The sequence below is a fragment of the Canis lupus genome, chromosome 36, assembly GCF_011100685.1.
Source record: "Canis lupus familiaris isolate Mischka breed German Shepherd chromosome 36, alternate assembly UU_Cfam_GSD_1.0, whole genome shotgun sequence".
NCBI classification, from domain to species: domain Eukaryota; kingdom Metazoa; phylum Chordata; class Mammalia; order Carnivora; family Canidae; genus Canis; species Canis lupus.
In genome coordinates this window covers 13362159-13379490 of record NC_049257.1, presented here as the reverse complement: position 1 = coordinate 13379490, position 17332 = coordinate 13362159, and the positions used below count along the sequence as shown (strand labels likewise).

At 44.2% G+C, this 17332-nt stretch overlaps 1 protein-coding gene across 8 annotated transcripts in view; it reads left to right on the top strand.

Annotated features, from left to right (window-relative positions):
- Window positions 1–17332, top strand: part of STK39 (serine/threonine kinase 39) — a 291605-nt gene that overhangs the window by 77694 nt on the left and 196579 nt on the right. For all 8 annotated transcript variants that reach the window (XM_038584733.1, XM_038584728.1, XM_038584731.1 and 5 more), the window contains exon 5: window positions 873–928. In XM_038584733.1, coding sequence (XP_038440661.1) covers window positions 873–928 — 56 coding nt within the window. The remainder of the gene's footprint in view (window positions 1–872; window positions 929–17332) is intronic.

The following is a 17332-nucleotide window of genomic DNA, read 5'->3' as shown; positions in this document are numbered from 1 at the left end:
AGAATATTAAACACGTAAACACGTATTGCAAATAGGCATCACCATTATTTCCCAGCTAGGCCGAATAGATGTGAAAAAAGTGCTTAAGAAAGAGGCAAGAGAATAAATTTTGATGAAATATATTCATATCCTCTGGATTGGTTTATCTGCTTTCACTGAAATAGAAGCAGAACATAAAAAGTACCGAGTGAACTCATTAAAAAAAAAATCAGTTAACATGCTCCTCTTGAAATGGGCTCAGTTGAACAGGATAACATCTCTGCCTTTCTCATGTAGGCAGAACTGTTCCAGACATTGTAATATGTTCATTACTTTTGGCATAGTGGAATGAAGAAGGGAGGGGAAGCTAATTTCATCTTCTTTTGTGACCTGAATTGCTAATTCCTTCACTAGCCAAATAGCCTAGAATATGAGTATATGTTTCAAAAGGGTTGGCGTTACTTGAACCTTTAGGAATAGCTGTAAGTAAATAACCATTTATTAGTAATACTGATATTGTAATTCCCCTGCCTTGAGCTACCCATATGGCCTGTATATTTAAGGATATCTGTCACGATAGGATGGTGAGTTAACGGACAGTCTCTAACTCTGTAACACAAAGAATATACTCACTAGTGATTTAATTGAATCTGGATATGATTCCATATGAAGTATTTGTTACTAAAATCCTAACCATCCCCCAGGAGCAAACTATACAATCACAATTTATCCCTGTAACTTTTAGAATGTGTGATATAATTTTAATATTTATAAAATGATAATTATGTTAAACGGCTACATTATGTGATATATTTTTAAATATTTGAGTGAATTAATGTAATATAATGTCTCTCTTCCATAATTCATTCTCTCTTTTTTTTTTTTTCTAACAGGGACTTGAAAGCTGGTAATATTCTTCTGGGTGAGGATGGTTCGGTACAAATAGCAGGTAAAGCGGATAAAAATAATTCTTTTGAAGCGTTACAGTTTCGAGGAATATCATTATTAACATTTCAAGGAATATCACTCATTATCATTCCAAATAAATAATGAATGAATAAATGAATGAATGAATGAATGAATGAGTGCATGTAATCTGTTTTAAGACTATATCTGGGTGTCCTGTTCTAGAACATTTGGGTCTGAGATTATTTTTCCTAGTATTGTTTTTTTTTAAGATTGATTGATTGATTCATTCATTCATTCATTTATTTGGGAGAGAGAGCACGCACTCAAGCAGCGGGAAGGGCAGAGGGAGATGGAGACAGAAACTCAAGCAGACTCCCTGCTGAGTATGGAGCCCAGTGTGGGGCTCAGTCTCACAGCCCTGAGATCATGACCTGAGCTGAAACCAAGAGTCAGATGCGTTACCCACTGAGCCACGCAGGTACCCCCCTCGTTTTTTACCCTACTGTTTTGATGAATTTTTGTTAGATCATCATATAAACAATGCTACTTGAGAACATAGTCTTTTGGTAAAGACAATTTTACTTTCAAATTTACTTTTTCTACCTTTCAGGTTGAATAAAGGTGATGTTTATATGACTGTAAGAAAAGCACTTTTGAGAGGTTTTTTTTTGATGAGTTTGAAAGTTTAAAACACTGTACCTTTTTATTAATTTAAGCCCTTCTGTTTCTGAAGAAGTGGCTGAAAGCACTGTGAACTCTTAAAGTCTAGGGGTTGTTTTGGTCTTAAATCTGACCCTGTATGGTTAATCTTGGCAGTAGATATGCAGGTACAGTGCATGTCTCATTTTGACTTCTTGCAGAACTACTCATTTTCTTATCTCACCTAGAGTAACTGGAAAGGTCTGGGATAAAATGTAGCCATATCTGTATTGACTCTTGTCTGTCCCCCCCTCCCTTTACCTCTGCCACAAAGGCCTTTCTCTGCAATCCCCTTAGCCATCTCTGCTTTTTGCATTTTTGACTAGACAGTCTTTCCTTGTACTGCACTGTCCCTGTCATCGCAGGGTGTTCAGCCCTCTGGCTTCCGGGCGCTGAACATGTGCCAGCAGCGCGTCCATCCTAGCAGCATCCTTGGCTAGAATCACTGATGTGGATTCTAACTCTGTAACACAAAGAATATATGTGGATTTTGTTGTCGAAGGGTGCTCAAGTTCACCTCAAATGTTTAATCGGCTTGGGCTGCTGTTGAAGTGGAAGAGGCCTCTCTTCCCCTATTTAGGGTTTAGGGCCTTGGCATATCCAGTTATTAGAGCAGAGTTGATCACAGTCCTTGGTTCTAGTCTCGTTTCTCGACAAATGCGAGGATCTGGGGTATTATTAGAAATGTGAGAGCTCAGCAGAAAACAAACACACCCCCAACACAAAGGATAAGCCTTGAGTCATCTCTTTGATTCATTGTTTGTCCCTCTCTAGGTGCCAGAGAACCTGTCAGGTGATGCCTGGCCTGTAGGACAAGCACAGTGCTGACCTTGGGCTCTGCATTTAGTTGGGTGCATTCAAGGGGACTTTCATTTATTTCCTTTTAGAGGAGAGAAAAGATATTTTGAAAATACAAAGGGGAAACTGAGAATTTGTTTCACATTTAGTGTTTCTTCCCTGGAGAACTAATAGTGAAAGCATTATCTTTTATTAGTCCTCTCTTTGAAAAGATAGATGTAGTCAAATACAGTCATTGGCTTGAGACCGCTGTGGAGACCTCTGTGTATTAGTTGTGAAACACAAGGCCTTGGGATCCAGTAGGCCTGCTTTCAGACCCACTGAGCAGTGCAGGGCAGGTTGGTGCATCACCAAGTCTTAGCTTCCCCATCTGGGACCTGGTGATGATAATGCCTATCATTTGAGAGGACACAGATATCCCGTGCACCTGTTGAAACTTAAGATTCAGGGACGTGTAAGTGCTGTGCGTTTCTGGCTGTTGCAGAGTGTTCTGGGTGGAGAGGAGATGCCAGGTGTGTTTCTATGTAGGCATTTTTGTTAAGTTGTCTAAAATTATTTCAGAAGAAAGGAACTTAATCTTTAGGACTCTAGCGAATTGGCATGACTTTTTAATTTTAAAGAAGTAGATATATTTATACTTTGTATTTTTAATTTTGTGCTATTTTTTTTCTCTTTTAAGATTTTATTTACTTATTCATGAGACACACAGAGAGAGGCAGAGACATAGGCAGAGGGAGAAGCAGGATCCCTGCAGGGAGCCCGATACAAGACTCGATCCAGGACCTGGGGATCACGACCTGAGCCAGAGGCAGACACTCAACCACTGAGCTACCCAGGCGTCCCTTGTACAATCTGTTTTAAATAGGATTTTCCAAATTGTTTAAGCTTCATGTTCCATGAAACAACTGCTCATGCAGTTGTTAGAATAAGTAAATAAATGTAAGAAATGCTTAGTACACCCAAAAAAAAATGTGCAGTAGGCAGGGAAATGTATTATAAGCTTATCACTTTGTGACTGCGATAGTTTGGGAACAACTTAGGTATCCCAGTTAAATATGGTATTTGGTCTATCTGTGTTAGGAGAGACCCACCAGCTGTAATGGGGAATGAAAAGCTTTCACTGACATGAAGGAAAAAATCTCCAGGCTACATGGTTAAATGAATACAACAAGCTGAGATAGAGTGCATTTATGTCACCTTTTGTGAAAGAAATGGGAGAAATTAAGAATATCTCTATATATTTATACAAAGAAACAGAAGGACAATGGAGAGGGGGACTGTCTAGTGCATACCTTTTATAACATTTTGAATTTTGAACTGTGTGAAAGTATGGCCTGGTAAATGACAGGAAATGACTTAATAAACCGTCAATAAGTCAAAGTCCTTTTTAAACCTTTTATTGTAAAAATTTTCATACATATCCTGAAGTAGGAAAGGGTAGGAAGGACCTGATGTACCCATCACCTGGCATCAGTGATGATCATTGATTCATGTATTTTTCTCCTCTCTATGCTGGTGGCTCTTACTACTAACACTGAATTTTGTTCTTGGGGCATCTAAGTTAGTGCCTTATGTATACATACCTTGTTCTGCCTCTATAGAGAGTGGCCCTTTCGCCACAGGCTAGGGACATGGAGGGAAAAAAAAAATACTTCAGTGAAACAAGTGACAACTGAAAATATTTGTAGACAGAAGCTTCAAACTGTCTCACCTCAGGTTAAGGGTACGAGGTCTCGGAGGAACTGGCATGGTTGAAATTCCCAGGTCACCCTTCAAGCGCTGTGACAGTGGTCAGGCTACTCAACTTCTTTAAGTCTATTTCCTTAAAGAGGGATACAGATAGAACAAATAGAACCTTCATCTGTTTTTGTGGAATCAAATGAGGCTCTTCACATCCAGCAATCTTTTCATTTTTTTTTTTAAGGTTTTATTTGTTTGAGAGAGATAAGGGGAGAAAGAGAGTATGAGCAGAGGAAGAAGCAGGCTCTCTGCTGAGCAAGGGAGCCCGAGGTGGGGCTCCATCCCAGGACCCCGGGATCATGACCCGAGCAGGAGGCAGCCGCTTAACCAACTGAGCCGTCCAGGTGCCTGACACATCCGGCGATCTTAACAGTGGCTGGCACACAACAGCTGCTGTTGAACTTCTGCTGCTCTTCTTACTCTCTGTGCCATTGCTGCTTCTCCCGCGACCAGCAGGCTCATGCTGACCCTCCCTTGCACTGCCTGGAGAGCACGTGTACCTCAAATTAGTCTTGCAAGGGGTTCAGCTCTTGTGAGTTATAAAAAGCTAATGCTTATTAATTATGGAACTTGGAAGTTAACTGGTCATTAATCTTGCTCTAAGCTGATAAGGAAGTACAACTAATTTTCTCTCTTTGGTGATGAAATGATCATTTCTCACTAAGACGGTCAAAATAGCAGTGAACTGCCTTTGAAATGCGAAGGCAGGTCAACCCTTGCCTTATCCTGCCACTTGGTACTTTGCCAGTCACTTCATCTATTATTCTTGTCAGGTTAATGACCTGACCTCTTTCTCTGGGCCTTCTGTAGCCCATCGGCCGTTTCCTTTTCTCAGTTGGGATCCCCTGGATTAGTAAGAGTTCCTGACTTTTTCTCTCCCCCTGGGCCTTGGGTATTTTCCCCTCACTGTGGGTGGTGGTGTTGAGTGTCACCCTGTATGGACTTGTACTGGGGGAGCTGCTGGGTTCAGAAGGGCACATGCCGAAAGTCACCCCCTGGCTTGTTGTGAGGATTAGATGGGTCAGGGTGTAAGGTGCTAAGAACAGTGCCTGGCACACAGTGGAAGATTTTATGTACAGCCATTCTGGGCTCTCGTTGGTATCCTTTTCGTGTGTGTAACTTTGTGCTTGTGCCATACTGCGAGCTGGAATTGCCATTTCCTGGAAGTATAATGGTGGGTTAACAGGCTTTTATTTATCTGTTTATTTTTTGAGAGAGAGAGAGTGTGAGCATGAGTCAGAGGAGGGGAAGGGGCAAAGAGAGAGAGGGAGAGAGAAAATCTTAAGCAGGCTCCACGCCCAGCACAGAACCTAACGTGGGGCTCGATCTCACAGTCCTGAGGTCATGACCTGAGCCGAAATCAAGAGTGGGTCACTTAACCAGCTGAGCCACCCAGGTGCCCTGGGCTAATAGGCATTTAAGTTGTACAGTTTCTATGTCTCTGGGGCTGTGGCTTTCTAGAATTCATATTTAATTTTTTCCATATTCTCCCACCTTGAGCACAACATTGAATTCCTATGGTACTGAAAATTATTATTGTTTTGTTTTTAACTATAAAAGATTATCGCTTTAAGAAAACATTTGTAATGCTTCCTTGGAACACACAGATGCTGCTGTTGTCCCCGTTTCCTAGGACTTTGGCTCTCTTGGCCAGGCAGTTGGTTACTGCCTGAACAAAACCTGGGACCAGGAGTCTTTGGGTCTTGTGCTACCATCTTTGTCCAGTGGGTGAAGTAGAGAAGGTGGGTGGGGGGTAGAAAGCTACCTATTATATTTAGATTGATAATACATTGTTTTTGTTCAGGCTATCTGTGCCCTTTGTCCTTACATCTTTGTGTTTGTTAAGGCCAATTTTTTTTGAAGTAAAATATAAGCAGGGGAGAAGTTTGCACTTATTTCCTTGACTGTAAGAGAGTGTTATTCTGAGCATTGTTTTTAAAAAGAGCGTTTGTGCTTTTCTGATAGAACACATAACAATTTTGATTTAAATCACTCTACTATTTATATATTTCCTTCCTCAGAACTTTTTATTAGAAAAGGGGAAATTAAGGTTCTGTGTTCAGACCACGAGAAACTCTTCTCAAGGAGCCGACAAGTGTGGTGAATAAGGCAAATATGCTTCGTTCTGTCTCTAAAAATGCAAATTCTATGGGAATTCTGTACGTTTTTTTTTGGCTGTGGTTATAAAATCAGTAACTAATGTGTACTGAGGCTGGGTTCCGTGCGCTGAGCCTGTTGTGACTCGTTAACCGCGGCCCTGGAAATGTGCCCATTTTACAGATGAGAAACTAAGGTACAGAGAGGGGAAGCGAGTTGCCCGGGTCACAAGTAGGTTTCAGATTTGGGGAGTCTGGCTCCAGACCCTGTGACCCCATGTCTGTGGGATTTCTGGAAGACAGCCCTAAATTTGTGTATAAATGATCTCAGTTTTGGATGGAAGGCCGATAGCAATCAGCAGTTCTTCTACACGTCTGCGTGACGGTGGCATTGTGAAGCCAGGGACCATTTTCTGCACCTTTTCGCTCTTGCTCCTTCAATTTGAGACACAAGTCTTGGTAAGGTTTCAGGGCATAGAAAAAGCAATAATCTCGGGTGTCATTTGGTGTCGAATTAAGCATAGTAGTGACACCATGCTCTTTTTAGACCGGAAAATGCCAGGTCTGATGTAATCAATTAAAACTTGAGGGCTGACTACTCATGGTTTAAAAGAAAACGCTTTGCTTCTTATTATATATTCTGTGCTCAGAGAACCTCAACGTGTGACTTCCTGATAATGAATCTGGATAGGATGTGAAGGTTCTGGCCACCCTATGTGTTAGCAGGAGTGGCTATTTGAAAGGCATACTCCTCCCACAGCCTAGCATTTTATTTTCCAGTCTGCTGTTCTCTCTTATTGTCAGGAAGAGCTCAGAGCTTGGACTGGCAAGTGACTAAGCCTGTTTGTCTGGAATTATGCTTACTATTCTAAGCAGAAATTCATATGAAATTCATATAATACAGGTCATCTGGGTGGTCACTGCAAATATACTTATCCTAGGATTCTTTTAAATAGTGACCACTCTTTTTTTTTTAAAGATTTTATTTATTTATTCTGAGAGACACACACAGAGAGAGGCAGAGATACAGGCAGAGGGAGAAACAGGCTCCACGCAGGGAGCCCGATGTGGGACTCGATCCCGGGTCTCCAGGATCACGCCCTGGGCTGAAGGCAGGTGCTCAACCCCTGAGCCACATGGGCGTCCCCAATGGTGACCGCTCTTAATGCACTATTAAAATACTGATGTCAGAACATTTGCTTTCTGAAGAATTTTCTAGAAGCTTACTACTGGATTATATTAGGTACATCTTATTCTCATTCTCTTACTTTTGCCTTTTAACTGTGAGTGAGTGTGTGTGTGAATGTGAATTTCCCATCCCCGGTTTTTCATAATGAATCTGGTACTGAGCTAAGTCAGCCTGATACTCTAGAAGTCTAGAAAGTTATCATTACATCTCTCTCAATGTATCTGAGACCATCCAGATCAAGCTTATTTATGTAAGCCTTAGTTTTTGTTTTTGTTTTTACCATGCAAGGCACATTGGTATGACTTTGGGTAGTGTCTCTGTTTTCTGGGAGGGAAATTATATCCTTAGTCAGCCTTCGAATACATCTTGAACTTCAGCCTGCGTCTTGAACAATTATGACTAAAACTTTTGCCAGGAAAACGTGCAACTAGATTTAACTTGCTTCCAGTACTTTGGTATTATTCTCAAGGAGCCAGAGGAAGATGTATATGGTGGTGGAGTTGTGCTTTTTGTTTTTGTTTTTTGTTTTTGGTGGTGGAGTTTTTATTCCCATAGCCCCTAGGTTCTTTTGTTTTTCCTTCTGTGTTCTAGCTCTGGTGAAATGGATTTTGATGGGGGAAGGGGGGTAGGGTGGAGGGAGTATTTCTTTTGCTAGGAGGGGCTACTGCTTCATGCAAGGCAATGCGGGCTCCCTGTGCACAAGAGAGGCAGCAGCTTCTGATTCATATCAGAAAGGTGTGAAGGCCCCTGAGGCATCTGAACCAGGAAATGACGATGTCATTGTATTTGTGGGTGCCTTGGTCTGCAGCAGGGTTCAGACATCAGACTGCTGTGGTTTCACTCCTTTTAGCCCTGTCACCAAGTTATTGAAGTACTCTGTGCCTCAATTTCCACATCTGAACAACGGAAAAATACTAGAGGATTAAAGGAATTAACACACATTCCATTTTAGAATTAGCTCCCAGGGCTTTTGTATTGAAATGGGGGTGGGTCCCTTTAATTTATTTAGGACTTTGTAAGATCACAAGGAAGACGCTAGGGAGGCGAGGCTGTAGGCCCTCTGTCTGGCCTGCCTTCTCATTTTGCTGTCCCTTTTTCTTTACCCCATCAATCTTCCACATATCACCAGAGTGAAAAATCTGCAATGTAGATCTGACCGAATGATTCCTTTGCATGAAGTTTAAAACTGTTGCTGGTGGGATAAAGCCCTAGCTCCCTAATATGGCATACGAAGGCCCTGCCTGTTTTTCTTTTCTTTTCTTTTCTTTTCTTTTCTTTTCTTTTCTTTTCTTTTCTTTTCTTTTCTTTTCTTTTCTTTTCTTTTCTTTTCTTTTCTTTCTTTTTCTTTTCTTTTCTTTCTTTTCTTCTTTCTTTCTCTTTCTTTCTTTCTTTCTTTCTTTCTTTCTTTCTTTCTTTCTTTCTTTCTTTCTTTCTTTCTTTCTTTCTTTCTTCTTTTAAAAAGATTTTACTGGGATCCCTGGGTGGCGCAGCGGTTTGGCGCCTGCCTTTGGCCCAGGGCGCGATTCTGGAGACCCGGGATCGAATCCCACATCGGGCTCCCGGTGCATGGAGCCTGCTTCTCCCTCTGCCTGTGTCTCTGCCTCTCTCTCTCTCTCTCTGTGACTATCATAAATAAATAAATAATTAAAAAAAAAAAAAAATTTAAAAAGATTTTACTTATTTATTCATGAGAGACACAGAGAGAGAAAGAGGCAGAGACACAGGCAGAGGGAGAAGCAGGCTCCATGCAGGGAGCCCGATGTGGGACTCAATCCTGGGACTCCAGGATCACACCCTGGGCTGAAGGTGGCATTAAACCACTGGGCCACCGGGGCTGCCCCCTGCCTGTTTTTCTAGTCTTCTCCTCCGGTGCTTTTCTGCGTCCTGCTGTAAGGCAAGCTCTGCGTTAGCCAGCTACAAATGAAATGATTAATACCGTCAAGGAAGTGTGAAGCACAGCACACGCATTAAGAACAGTGGCGTACTCAGAATATAGAGCACAAGTGCAAATTAAGATCTTTGGAGGGTATAAAGTGCTTTTAGAGTGAACCAAAATGTATGTTTTGGCCTTCAGGAACTTTATAATTGTGTGAATTATGCTTAAATGAATTATGCCAAAACAGTCATACATCCATTTTTTGTTTCAAGAACTAGGGACAGCCACATTGTTGTAGCTCCCTGGATTTGGGGATCTTGACAAATCAAATGGTATCATTTGGTGCGACCCCTAGCTTGAAGCAAGAACGCATTCAATTCTGGAAACCTCATTCTCCATTCCCTATGTACGTCATCAGCAAGAAATGCTTGGGGGGATTTTAGGCAGCTTCCATCCTTTAACAGCTGCTAGCAGTTGTTTGAGCAACAACTTAAGGACGTCTTACTGGGTGAACGCGATGGGGGGAGTCCTTCGCTTTGCACGTCTGCTGGAATATTTCCCCAGCTGTGCACATTTAGCGCAATGGGGCACAGGCTGAGTCTCAAGGAGGAGCGTCTAGGAGCACAGGGGGCAGATGGAACTCGGGCTTCCTTCTTCCCCTTCATTCCTTCCTTCTCTTCCTTTCTCCCTTCCTGCCTCTGAGGGCCTGTACTGTCCTTATTAAATTACATTTTATATATTACCACAAACCGAGGTCTGGGAAAAACAAGAGTTGTTAGACTAAGAGCAAAGCAGCCCACCGCAGTTCTTGGTATGATCATTTCTTTATCTATTTATCTGCTTCCCAGAACCTGCATTTGCTATAACCAAAAACAGCCCTTCCCTGGTGAAAACGTGAACGTCCGTTGTTTGGGTCTAATTGCACCTGAAGTGGCTGGTTGACAGATCCTGGCGGAGTGTTTGCTGTGCTGCAGGCCCAGCCCTCCGGGCGGATAGGGTACTCAGCAATAGAGACACCGCGTCTACTGTCCGAGGTTTACCGTTCAGGTGAAACCTGTTCAACAGTCAACTATCGAATTTAGTTTTAAAAGTTTGTAAGAGGAGGGAAATGCATATCCCTGGGGAATCTAGGAGATTGTAAGAGATTGTCACGGGGATAAATCTTAAAAGTATATGGTAAATATGAATGATTTGGGGAAAGGTGTTTGATCAGTAACAAAAGTTACATCTGAATAGAGTTTACATGTATTTATACTCCGTGGAACATTAATCTAACACTTGATTACACACTTGAAGACACAGTAGCCAAGGACCATCTACCTTTCCTGGTCACTAATTTAGCCTTTGCTGGCCATGGTTTGTATCACCTATAAAATGAGGTTCTTAGCCTCTCAAGTTTCCTTTTAACTCTAAAGCTTGTATGATTTCAGTACAGAAAAGCTCTATAACCCCCGCCCCCCAAACAGAATGCCCTTCTCACAGTCTTCTCGCTGCTTTTAATGGCAGTTCCATCCTTCTATGGAATAAGCCAGGAATTGGTGTTCCCTGCCTTCTCTTTCTCTCATACCCATCCTGTTCAATTTGTCAGAAAATCTTGTTAACCGCATCTCACCACCTCCCCTGTCATCCCTCATCCTGGTCTGGGCCAACATCAGCTCTTGCCTGGCTTATCGTGGTAGTCTCCTAAGAGATCCCCTTCTGCCCTTGCCCCTCTCTTCTCTACTGGGAGGCCAGCCAGAGTGATGCTGTTAAACCAAGCTTGTGTCATGCCTTTACTCAAAGCCTGCCAATGCCTTCCCATGTCAGAGTGACTCAGAGCTCTTACAGTGGCTCACCCAGCCTTACAAGATCTGGCCCCTAACATTATCTTGTTGACCTCATCTCTTCCTTCATCTTCCCCCTCACTCCATTTCAGTCAAACGGGCCTCTTTGCCATGCATGCTCCTGCCTCAGGACCTTTGCCCTGGCTGCTTCAGCCAGAATAGTCTTTTCAGTACCCTCTTCAGGTCTTAGCTCAAATGTCACATCAGTGAGGCTTCCGGGGCCATTCTGTGGTAAATTGCAACCTCCTCTACCCGGTACTCCCTATCCCTGATCTCTTTTGCTTTATTGCATACATCTGTGTACACCGCATTTGTGTTTTCAAGGTGTGACCCTAGACCAGCAGTAGCACCTTCACCTTGGGAACTTGATAAAAATGCAAATTCTTGTGCTCTTCCTCCCTGGACCTTCTGAATCTGGGAACTGATAAAAATGCAAATTCTTGTGCTCTTCCTCCCTGGACCTGCTGAATCTGAAACTTTAGAGGTGGAGCCCAGCAGTGTGGGTGTGAAGAAGCCCTCAGGTGATTCTGATGCTCACTGAAGTCTGAGAAGCACTGCTGTGTTTTGCACTTAGTCATTTTGCTTATTGACCATTTTTACCTCTTCTTCCTGCTACTGCCCCAGCTTAAAGGTCAGCCTCATGAAGGAGTGGCTTCTCTTCTATAGTCCCAGTGATTAAAACTGGAAATGGCACTTAGTAAAAGCTCAGTAAATAGTTCTTGAATGAATTAATGAAAATGTGACTATTTAGTAAGTGTAGATTAAAAGAATACTGAGCAACAGAGTTGAATAATATGATCCTCGTATTTCAGTGACTCTTCAGTGTTAAGAGTTTTAAGGGTGAGGTTTTCTTTATCGCAAGTTTAAAAATCTGCAGGTTCTTTGGAGATTGTGTTAGCTTCAACTAAGCCTTCTCTAGACTTTGTGGAAATGATGTAAATTGTTGCTTTAAATACTTGTGGCAACTGGAATTGTGCTATTTTAATCATCTCCCATAGGGACCATCCCTCGTAGAATGTACAGATGGGTCATTCTGGTTTATTGAAAGCTTCTGATATTCAAGCTAGTTAAGTGGAGGTTTGTATGAAAAAGACCACCTGCAGGTATATGAATATTGCATTGGAAATTTAGACTTATTAATATTTGATCTAAGTTGCTTGCGCCCGTCTTTGCAAATATGGCCAGCCAGGAGCCCTTGTTGACTTCAGAGCATGCCTTTGGCTCAGAAATGATGATAACCTGTCTACTACGCTTACCTAGTGCTCTCCTTACAACAGCTCTGTCAGTTCAGTGGAGTAGGGCCTGGAGATGGGGGGTCCAGAGGGCTGCCGAGCAATTGTGGACACCTCTAAGGTCACCTTGAAGGTCGTAAAAGTCAATCACTCTCAGACCTCCTGACTTCTCTTTCAGTCCTTGGCTCACTCCCTTACCGTTGGGCTCCCCTCACCCCCTCCTCTTCACTCTGGACAGTTCAGCCACCCCGGGCCTCAGTTTTTTTTCAGCTGCAGAAAATGGAAGGTTGACAGGACTTTGCCAGGACCTGTCTTACATCAGAATGTCTGGCCCTTCATGAGCCTCAGTCACAAAAGAAATTTCTCAGTCGTATTTGAAAGCATTCAGATCAGAGGATGGTCTTGGGTATGGGGGGGAGAGAGAGCCCACACCCCCACATCTGTCCTGCTACTGCTCTTACCAGAGCATCTTTACAGATATCCTACCCTCACTGGGAGCCAGGGAAGAATAGATTTGTGATTTGGGGATTCTCTGTGGTTTTCCTTTGTTCACCATAATTATCGCATTTGATAGAAAGCTGACCACTAGTGAGTTCTTGGTCCTATCACTGGACTTGAGAAAGCTGGCTCTTGCCTGGCTCCTCCTGCACAGCTGGGAGTGCTACTCCCATCTTCCTGGACCCCTGCCTTCTGCTGGTGTCCGGCCAGCTGTGGCCTCTGGCTCCACTTGTCACTGGAAAGTCACCTGCTTTGGTGGAGGGTTCTGTGCCTCTGACATAGATGGGCAGATTATCTGTGGGTTTGCTGTCATCGTAAACTAGTGTTCTCCTTCACGCTTTGGTTCATCGATTGCATTAGTCCACTGAACTGTGAACCAGATGTGCGTTGACATCAGCTATCACTTAGTCTCCTATCTTTTTGTCCCTTTTAAGCCTGTGTGTCCCGAGCGTGAGAATGGGGAGAATGAGGAATTAGGGAGTGAGCAGCAGCTTGTGTAGCCTTGGCCCTTTTACCAATAATTCTCCTGTTGAAATTTTCTTGTTGTCTGTGGCATCATGAATGGATGCTGATTCCACGGACAAAAACAAGTGGCTAAGAACTTCTCCTTTATGAGTTATTAATAGCACATTTGAAGAACCCTGCTGTTGGCAATTTTGAGAGTTGACCCACACGAGAAGCCAATCGGGAAGGTTTGCTTCTGTGTGTTTCTTTTATTTTGAAAAGAAAGTCTACCGTTAGGGAACACAGATATGTCTCTGATTTCTTCTTTTGTTGTCAGAAGCTGTCATTTTCTAATGTTTCAAAAAAGACCATGACTGCCTCTCCCTCCCTCATATAGATGGGAAACAGGGGTTTGTTCAGAGCACCTGGGGAGTGACTCTAGGTACAGACTCAGGAAATACAACAGATTGTGTTTTCTGTGAGTGGCTGCTTGGGACACCATGTTGTGGCCGGGGGCTGTGGCCTATGGGCCAAAGAAGGCCATGGAACACCATTTGTGTACAAGAATAAATAGAGTTGAAAACCAGAAGTCTGATTAGAGGAAAGGAGATTGGGTGGAGAGGAGGGTTTCAGAGAATTCTTTGATTCTCTCTGGTCCCTCTTGGGGTGCCAGTTTTCCTTCTGAGCAGGACAGGAGGTGTGTCCCAATCTGTAATGAAGTGAGTAATTGATTCTTAATAGTAGATAAGGTGCCAAGATGTTTATCATTTGCTTAAAGATGAGCAGATTCAAGGTTATCACTCTAATAATATATCACATTCACACAATTGCATATCGGAGGTTGAGAAAGGAGTAATAGTGTCATAAACATCTGTGCTGAGAATGATACTTGTCTGCAGCCTGTCTTCTCTGTGTCCTGGCGCTCTACTGAGCAGCTGTTACTGATAGACTGTTAATAAGCATTGTGATCATAAAATATCTTCATGTATTTTAAGAAAAGATTTTGTACAAACTGGAGTGTGCCATGTGTGTGAGTTGGTTTGTCCCGCTTGACACGCCCTTGAGAATCACTGGGTCAGTACTTTGTGGGACATGATTTGGGTTTCTAGTATTGCCCTCGTGCTTACTGTGTCGTAAAATACATGAATGTGCACACACAATACCTTTTTTTCTGCTCTTCTCTTTCCTCTGCTGAAGTTCTCTGCATCTGAGAGGTGAAAGAGGGAAGCCATGGGGTTGGTCATACTTTGAGATCATCCAGTCGTGCTGAATGATGCAATAGCACCTGCTCGGAAGACCATAGTCTTGAGCGGTGCTTCTCCAACCTCACTCAGCATCGGATCAGCTAGGGATCTTGCTACAGTGCAGATGCTGACTCAGTAAGTCTGGAGTGGGACCCAAGAGTCTGCATTTTCTCTAAGGCTCCTCAGAGGTGCTGGTGATTCTGGTCTGTGGATCCCACTTTTGAGTAGCAAAAGTTGAAGATCCTTCCTTCTCTTATTTTCTTACAAGTGTATTTTGTTTGTCTCTGGAAGGTTTATGTAAGTGTAGCCCCAAACAGAAACTATTGGCAAAAAAAAGTGAATTAAACTCTTCTTGCAGTGTTTTTTTCCCCACTTGAGATGCCTGTGCATTTATTTGTTTTGATCTGTGCCCCTGGCATTAAAAGCCATGCTTAATACTAGAGCTGTTTAAAACTCCAGAATTGCACTGTGTACTAAATTGTTTTCTTGCTGATTTTACCCAGTCCTTTTGGGGATTGCAGTGACTTTAGCCTCTGATGCAATGGTTAACCCTTAGTGGTCAGGAAGCATGAATATACTGGCGGGCCTGGGAAAAGACAGGTGGCTGTAGACTTAGGAAGCCTTGGGGTATCAATGCCAGAGTGCTTGATGGGCAGATGATTAAGCAGTAAGGACATTTAATTATCTCAGAAGTCAGAGGCATTTGGTTCCAGGGTTGGTGCAGAAGCCCAGCGACATCACAGAGGTCATGGGCTCCATCCTGTTTTCTGTTCTGCATCCCACTATGTCGGCCAGAGCCTGTCCCCACAGGCCACCTACTCCCAGCATCTCAGCCTCAATGACAGTGCTCGAAACAGACTGGGGAGCAGACAGTAAGGGAGCCTTGTTTTTTTTTTTTTTTTTTTTTTTTTTTTTTTTTTTTTTTAAATTTTTTTTTAATTTTTTTTTCATTTATTTATGATAGTCACACAGAGAGAGAGAGAGAGAGGCAGAGACATAGGCAGAGGGAGAAGCAGGCTCCATGCACCGGGAGCCCGACGTGGGATTCGATCCCGGGTCTCCAGGATCGCGCCCTGGGCCAAAGGCAGGCGCCAAACCGCTGCGCCACCCAGGGATCCCGTAAGGGAGCCTTGTACGGTGGTTCTTCTACACAGGCAAAGAATTTCCCTGCAGGAGCTTGCACCGTACTCCCTTTGGGTGTTATGGGCCAGCTCTAGGGCGGACCCCCAGATCCTTCACTGGTAAGAGGAACCAAACATCATGATTGGCTTAGAGCAGTACAGTTCGTCCCTTGAGGCCTGGCAAACAAAATCCAGATTCTGGTAGAGAAGAATGGATGGGTGTGGATGGTGTGAGCTCTCAAGGACTGTTAGTGAGAATCTGCTGTATATATTCTGAGCTCCACCCGCTTTATAGCTTGGGAAACCGTTGCTTGAAGAAGTTAAGTAGATGATCAGGGAGGGTAGTTAGGATCGCACGCAGACCTGTTTGATTCCCGACGCCTTCCTGGGAGAGAAGTGTGGCTTCTTTGTACTCACCGTGTCCTTCTTCCTTGGTGCCTCTTCTCAGCCCTTTGGTTTCAAGGACTCACTAGGAATGGTCAGGACCTCATGGTAAGCCTCTGAGTGGGGGGGGGGGCTGCGTCGCCCAGGCCAGGTGTGTCACGTTGTAATAGTTGTGTTCAGATTCATGATGCCCTAAAACACTGCTATTAGAAGGGCGAGAAAACTATTCGCAGGGGCCAGGTGGGCTTCTTTCAAGGGGAGGAGCCCGGCGAGTGGTGGCAGCCACAGGGTCGTAGGTCTTGCCACACGTTCGGCTGGCCCCCTGGGATCTGCGCTCTGCTTCTTGCCCTGGGCTGGCTGCGTTCTGCTGAGCATGGCACGGCTACCAGCCACGTCCAGGTCGGCGCTTCCCGTGCTTTCTCCCGCCGGGTTTGCAGGGATTCCCAGCAGGCAGGCGGGCCGGCCCTCCCTCTTTCCTCTGGGTCTTGGTCTCCGTGCCCGGAGATCGGCTGGCACCCTGAAGACGGCGAGGCTCCAGGAGAGGGAAAAGTTACTCCTGCTTAATTTATAAACAAAAATCCGACAAACAGAAAAACTGGTGGAAAGGCTGGATGTAATCATACATGACAAAATAAACATGGAAAACAGCGATTTGGTCCGTTAAAGAAAAGCTAAAAGCACTCTGCCGGAGTCCGGGATAACTGGGGAGACACTGCGGTCCCGAGGAAGGACCTGATGGCTCCACGCACGGGGGCGGTGGGGGGCGCCCTGCTCTTGCCTCGGGAGAGAGATCACGCCCGGAGCTCGGTGGTCAGAGCTGCACTCGGCAGCAGAGGAACCGCGCGGAGCCGGCGGCCCGACTGGTCGACTGGTCGGAGGAGGCGGCTTTGGGCCCCGCAGCTGCCAAAGCCGGGCCTTGCCCTGGTCTGTATTTCCCTTCCTTTCTCACCCGGAGAGTCGGCGGAATTGCCAGCAAGCAGAAGTGACACCTTTAGTTCCGAGGATCGTAGGTGGGGACACTAATGTTATTGCCCCTATCCACATTGTTTAGGTCCTTAACCTTGCTATGTAAGTTACTATCACGGGATGCCTGGGTGGCCCAGCGGATGAGCGTCCGCCTTCAGCCAGGGCGTGATCCTGGAGTCCTAGGATGGAGTCCCACATCGGGCTCCCTGCATGGAGCCTGCTGCTCCCTCTGCCTGTGTCTCTGCCTCTCTCTCTCTCTGTGTCTCTCATAAATAAATAAATCTTTAAAAAATTTAATTAATTATATCACATGTTCCCACATTAGCTCTCACCA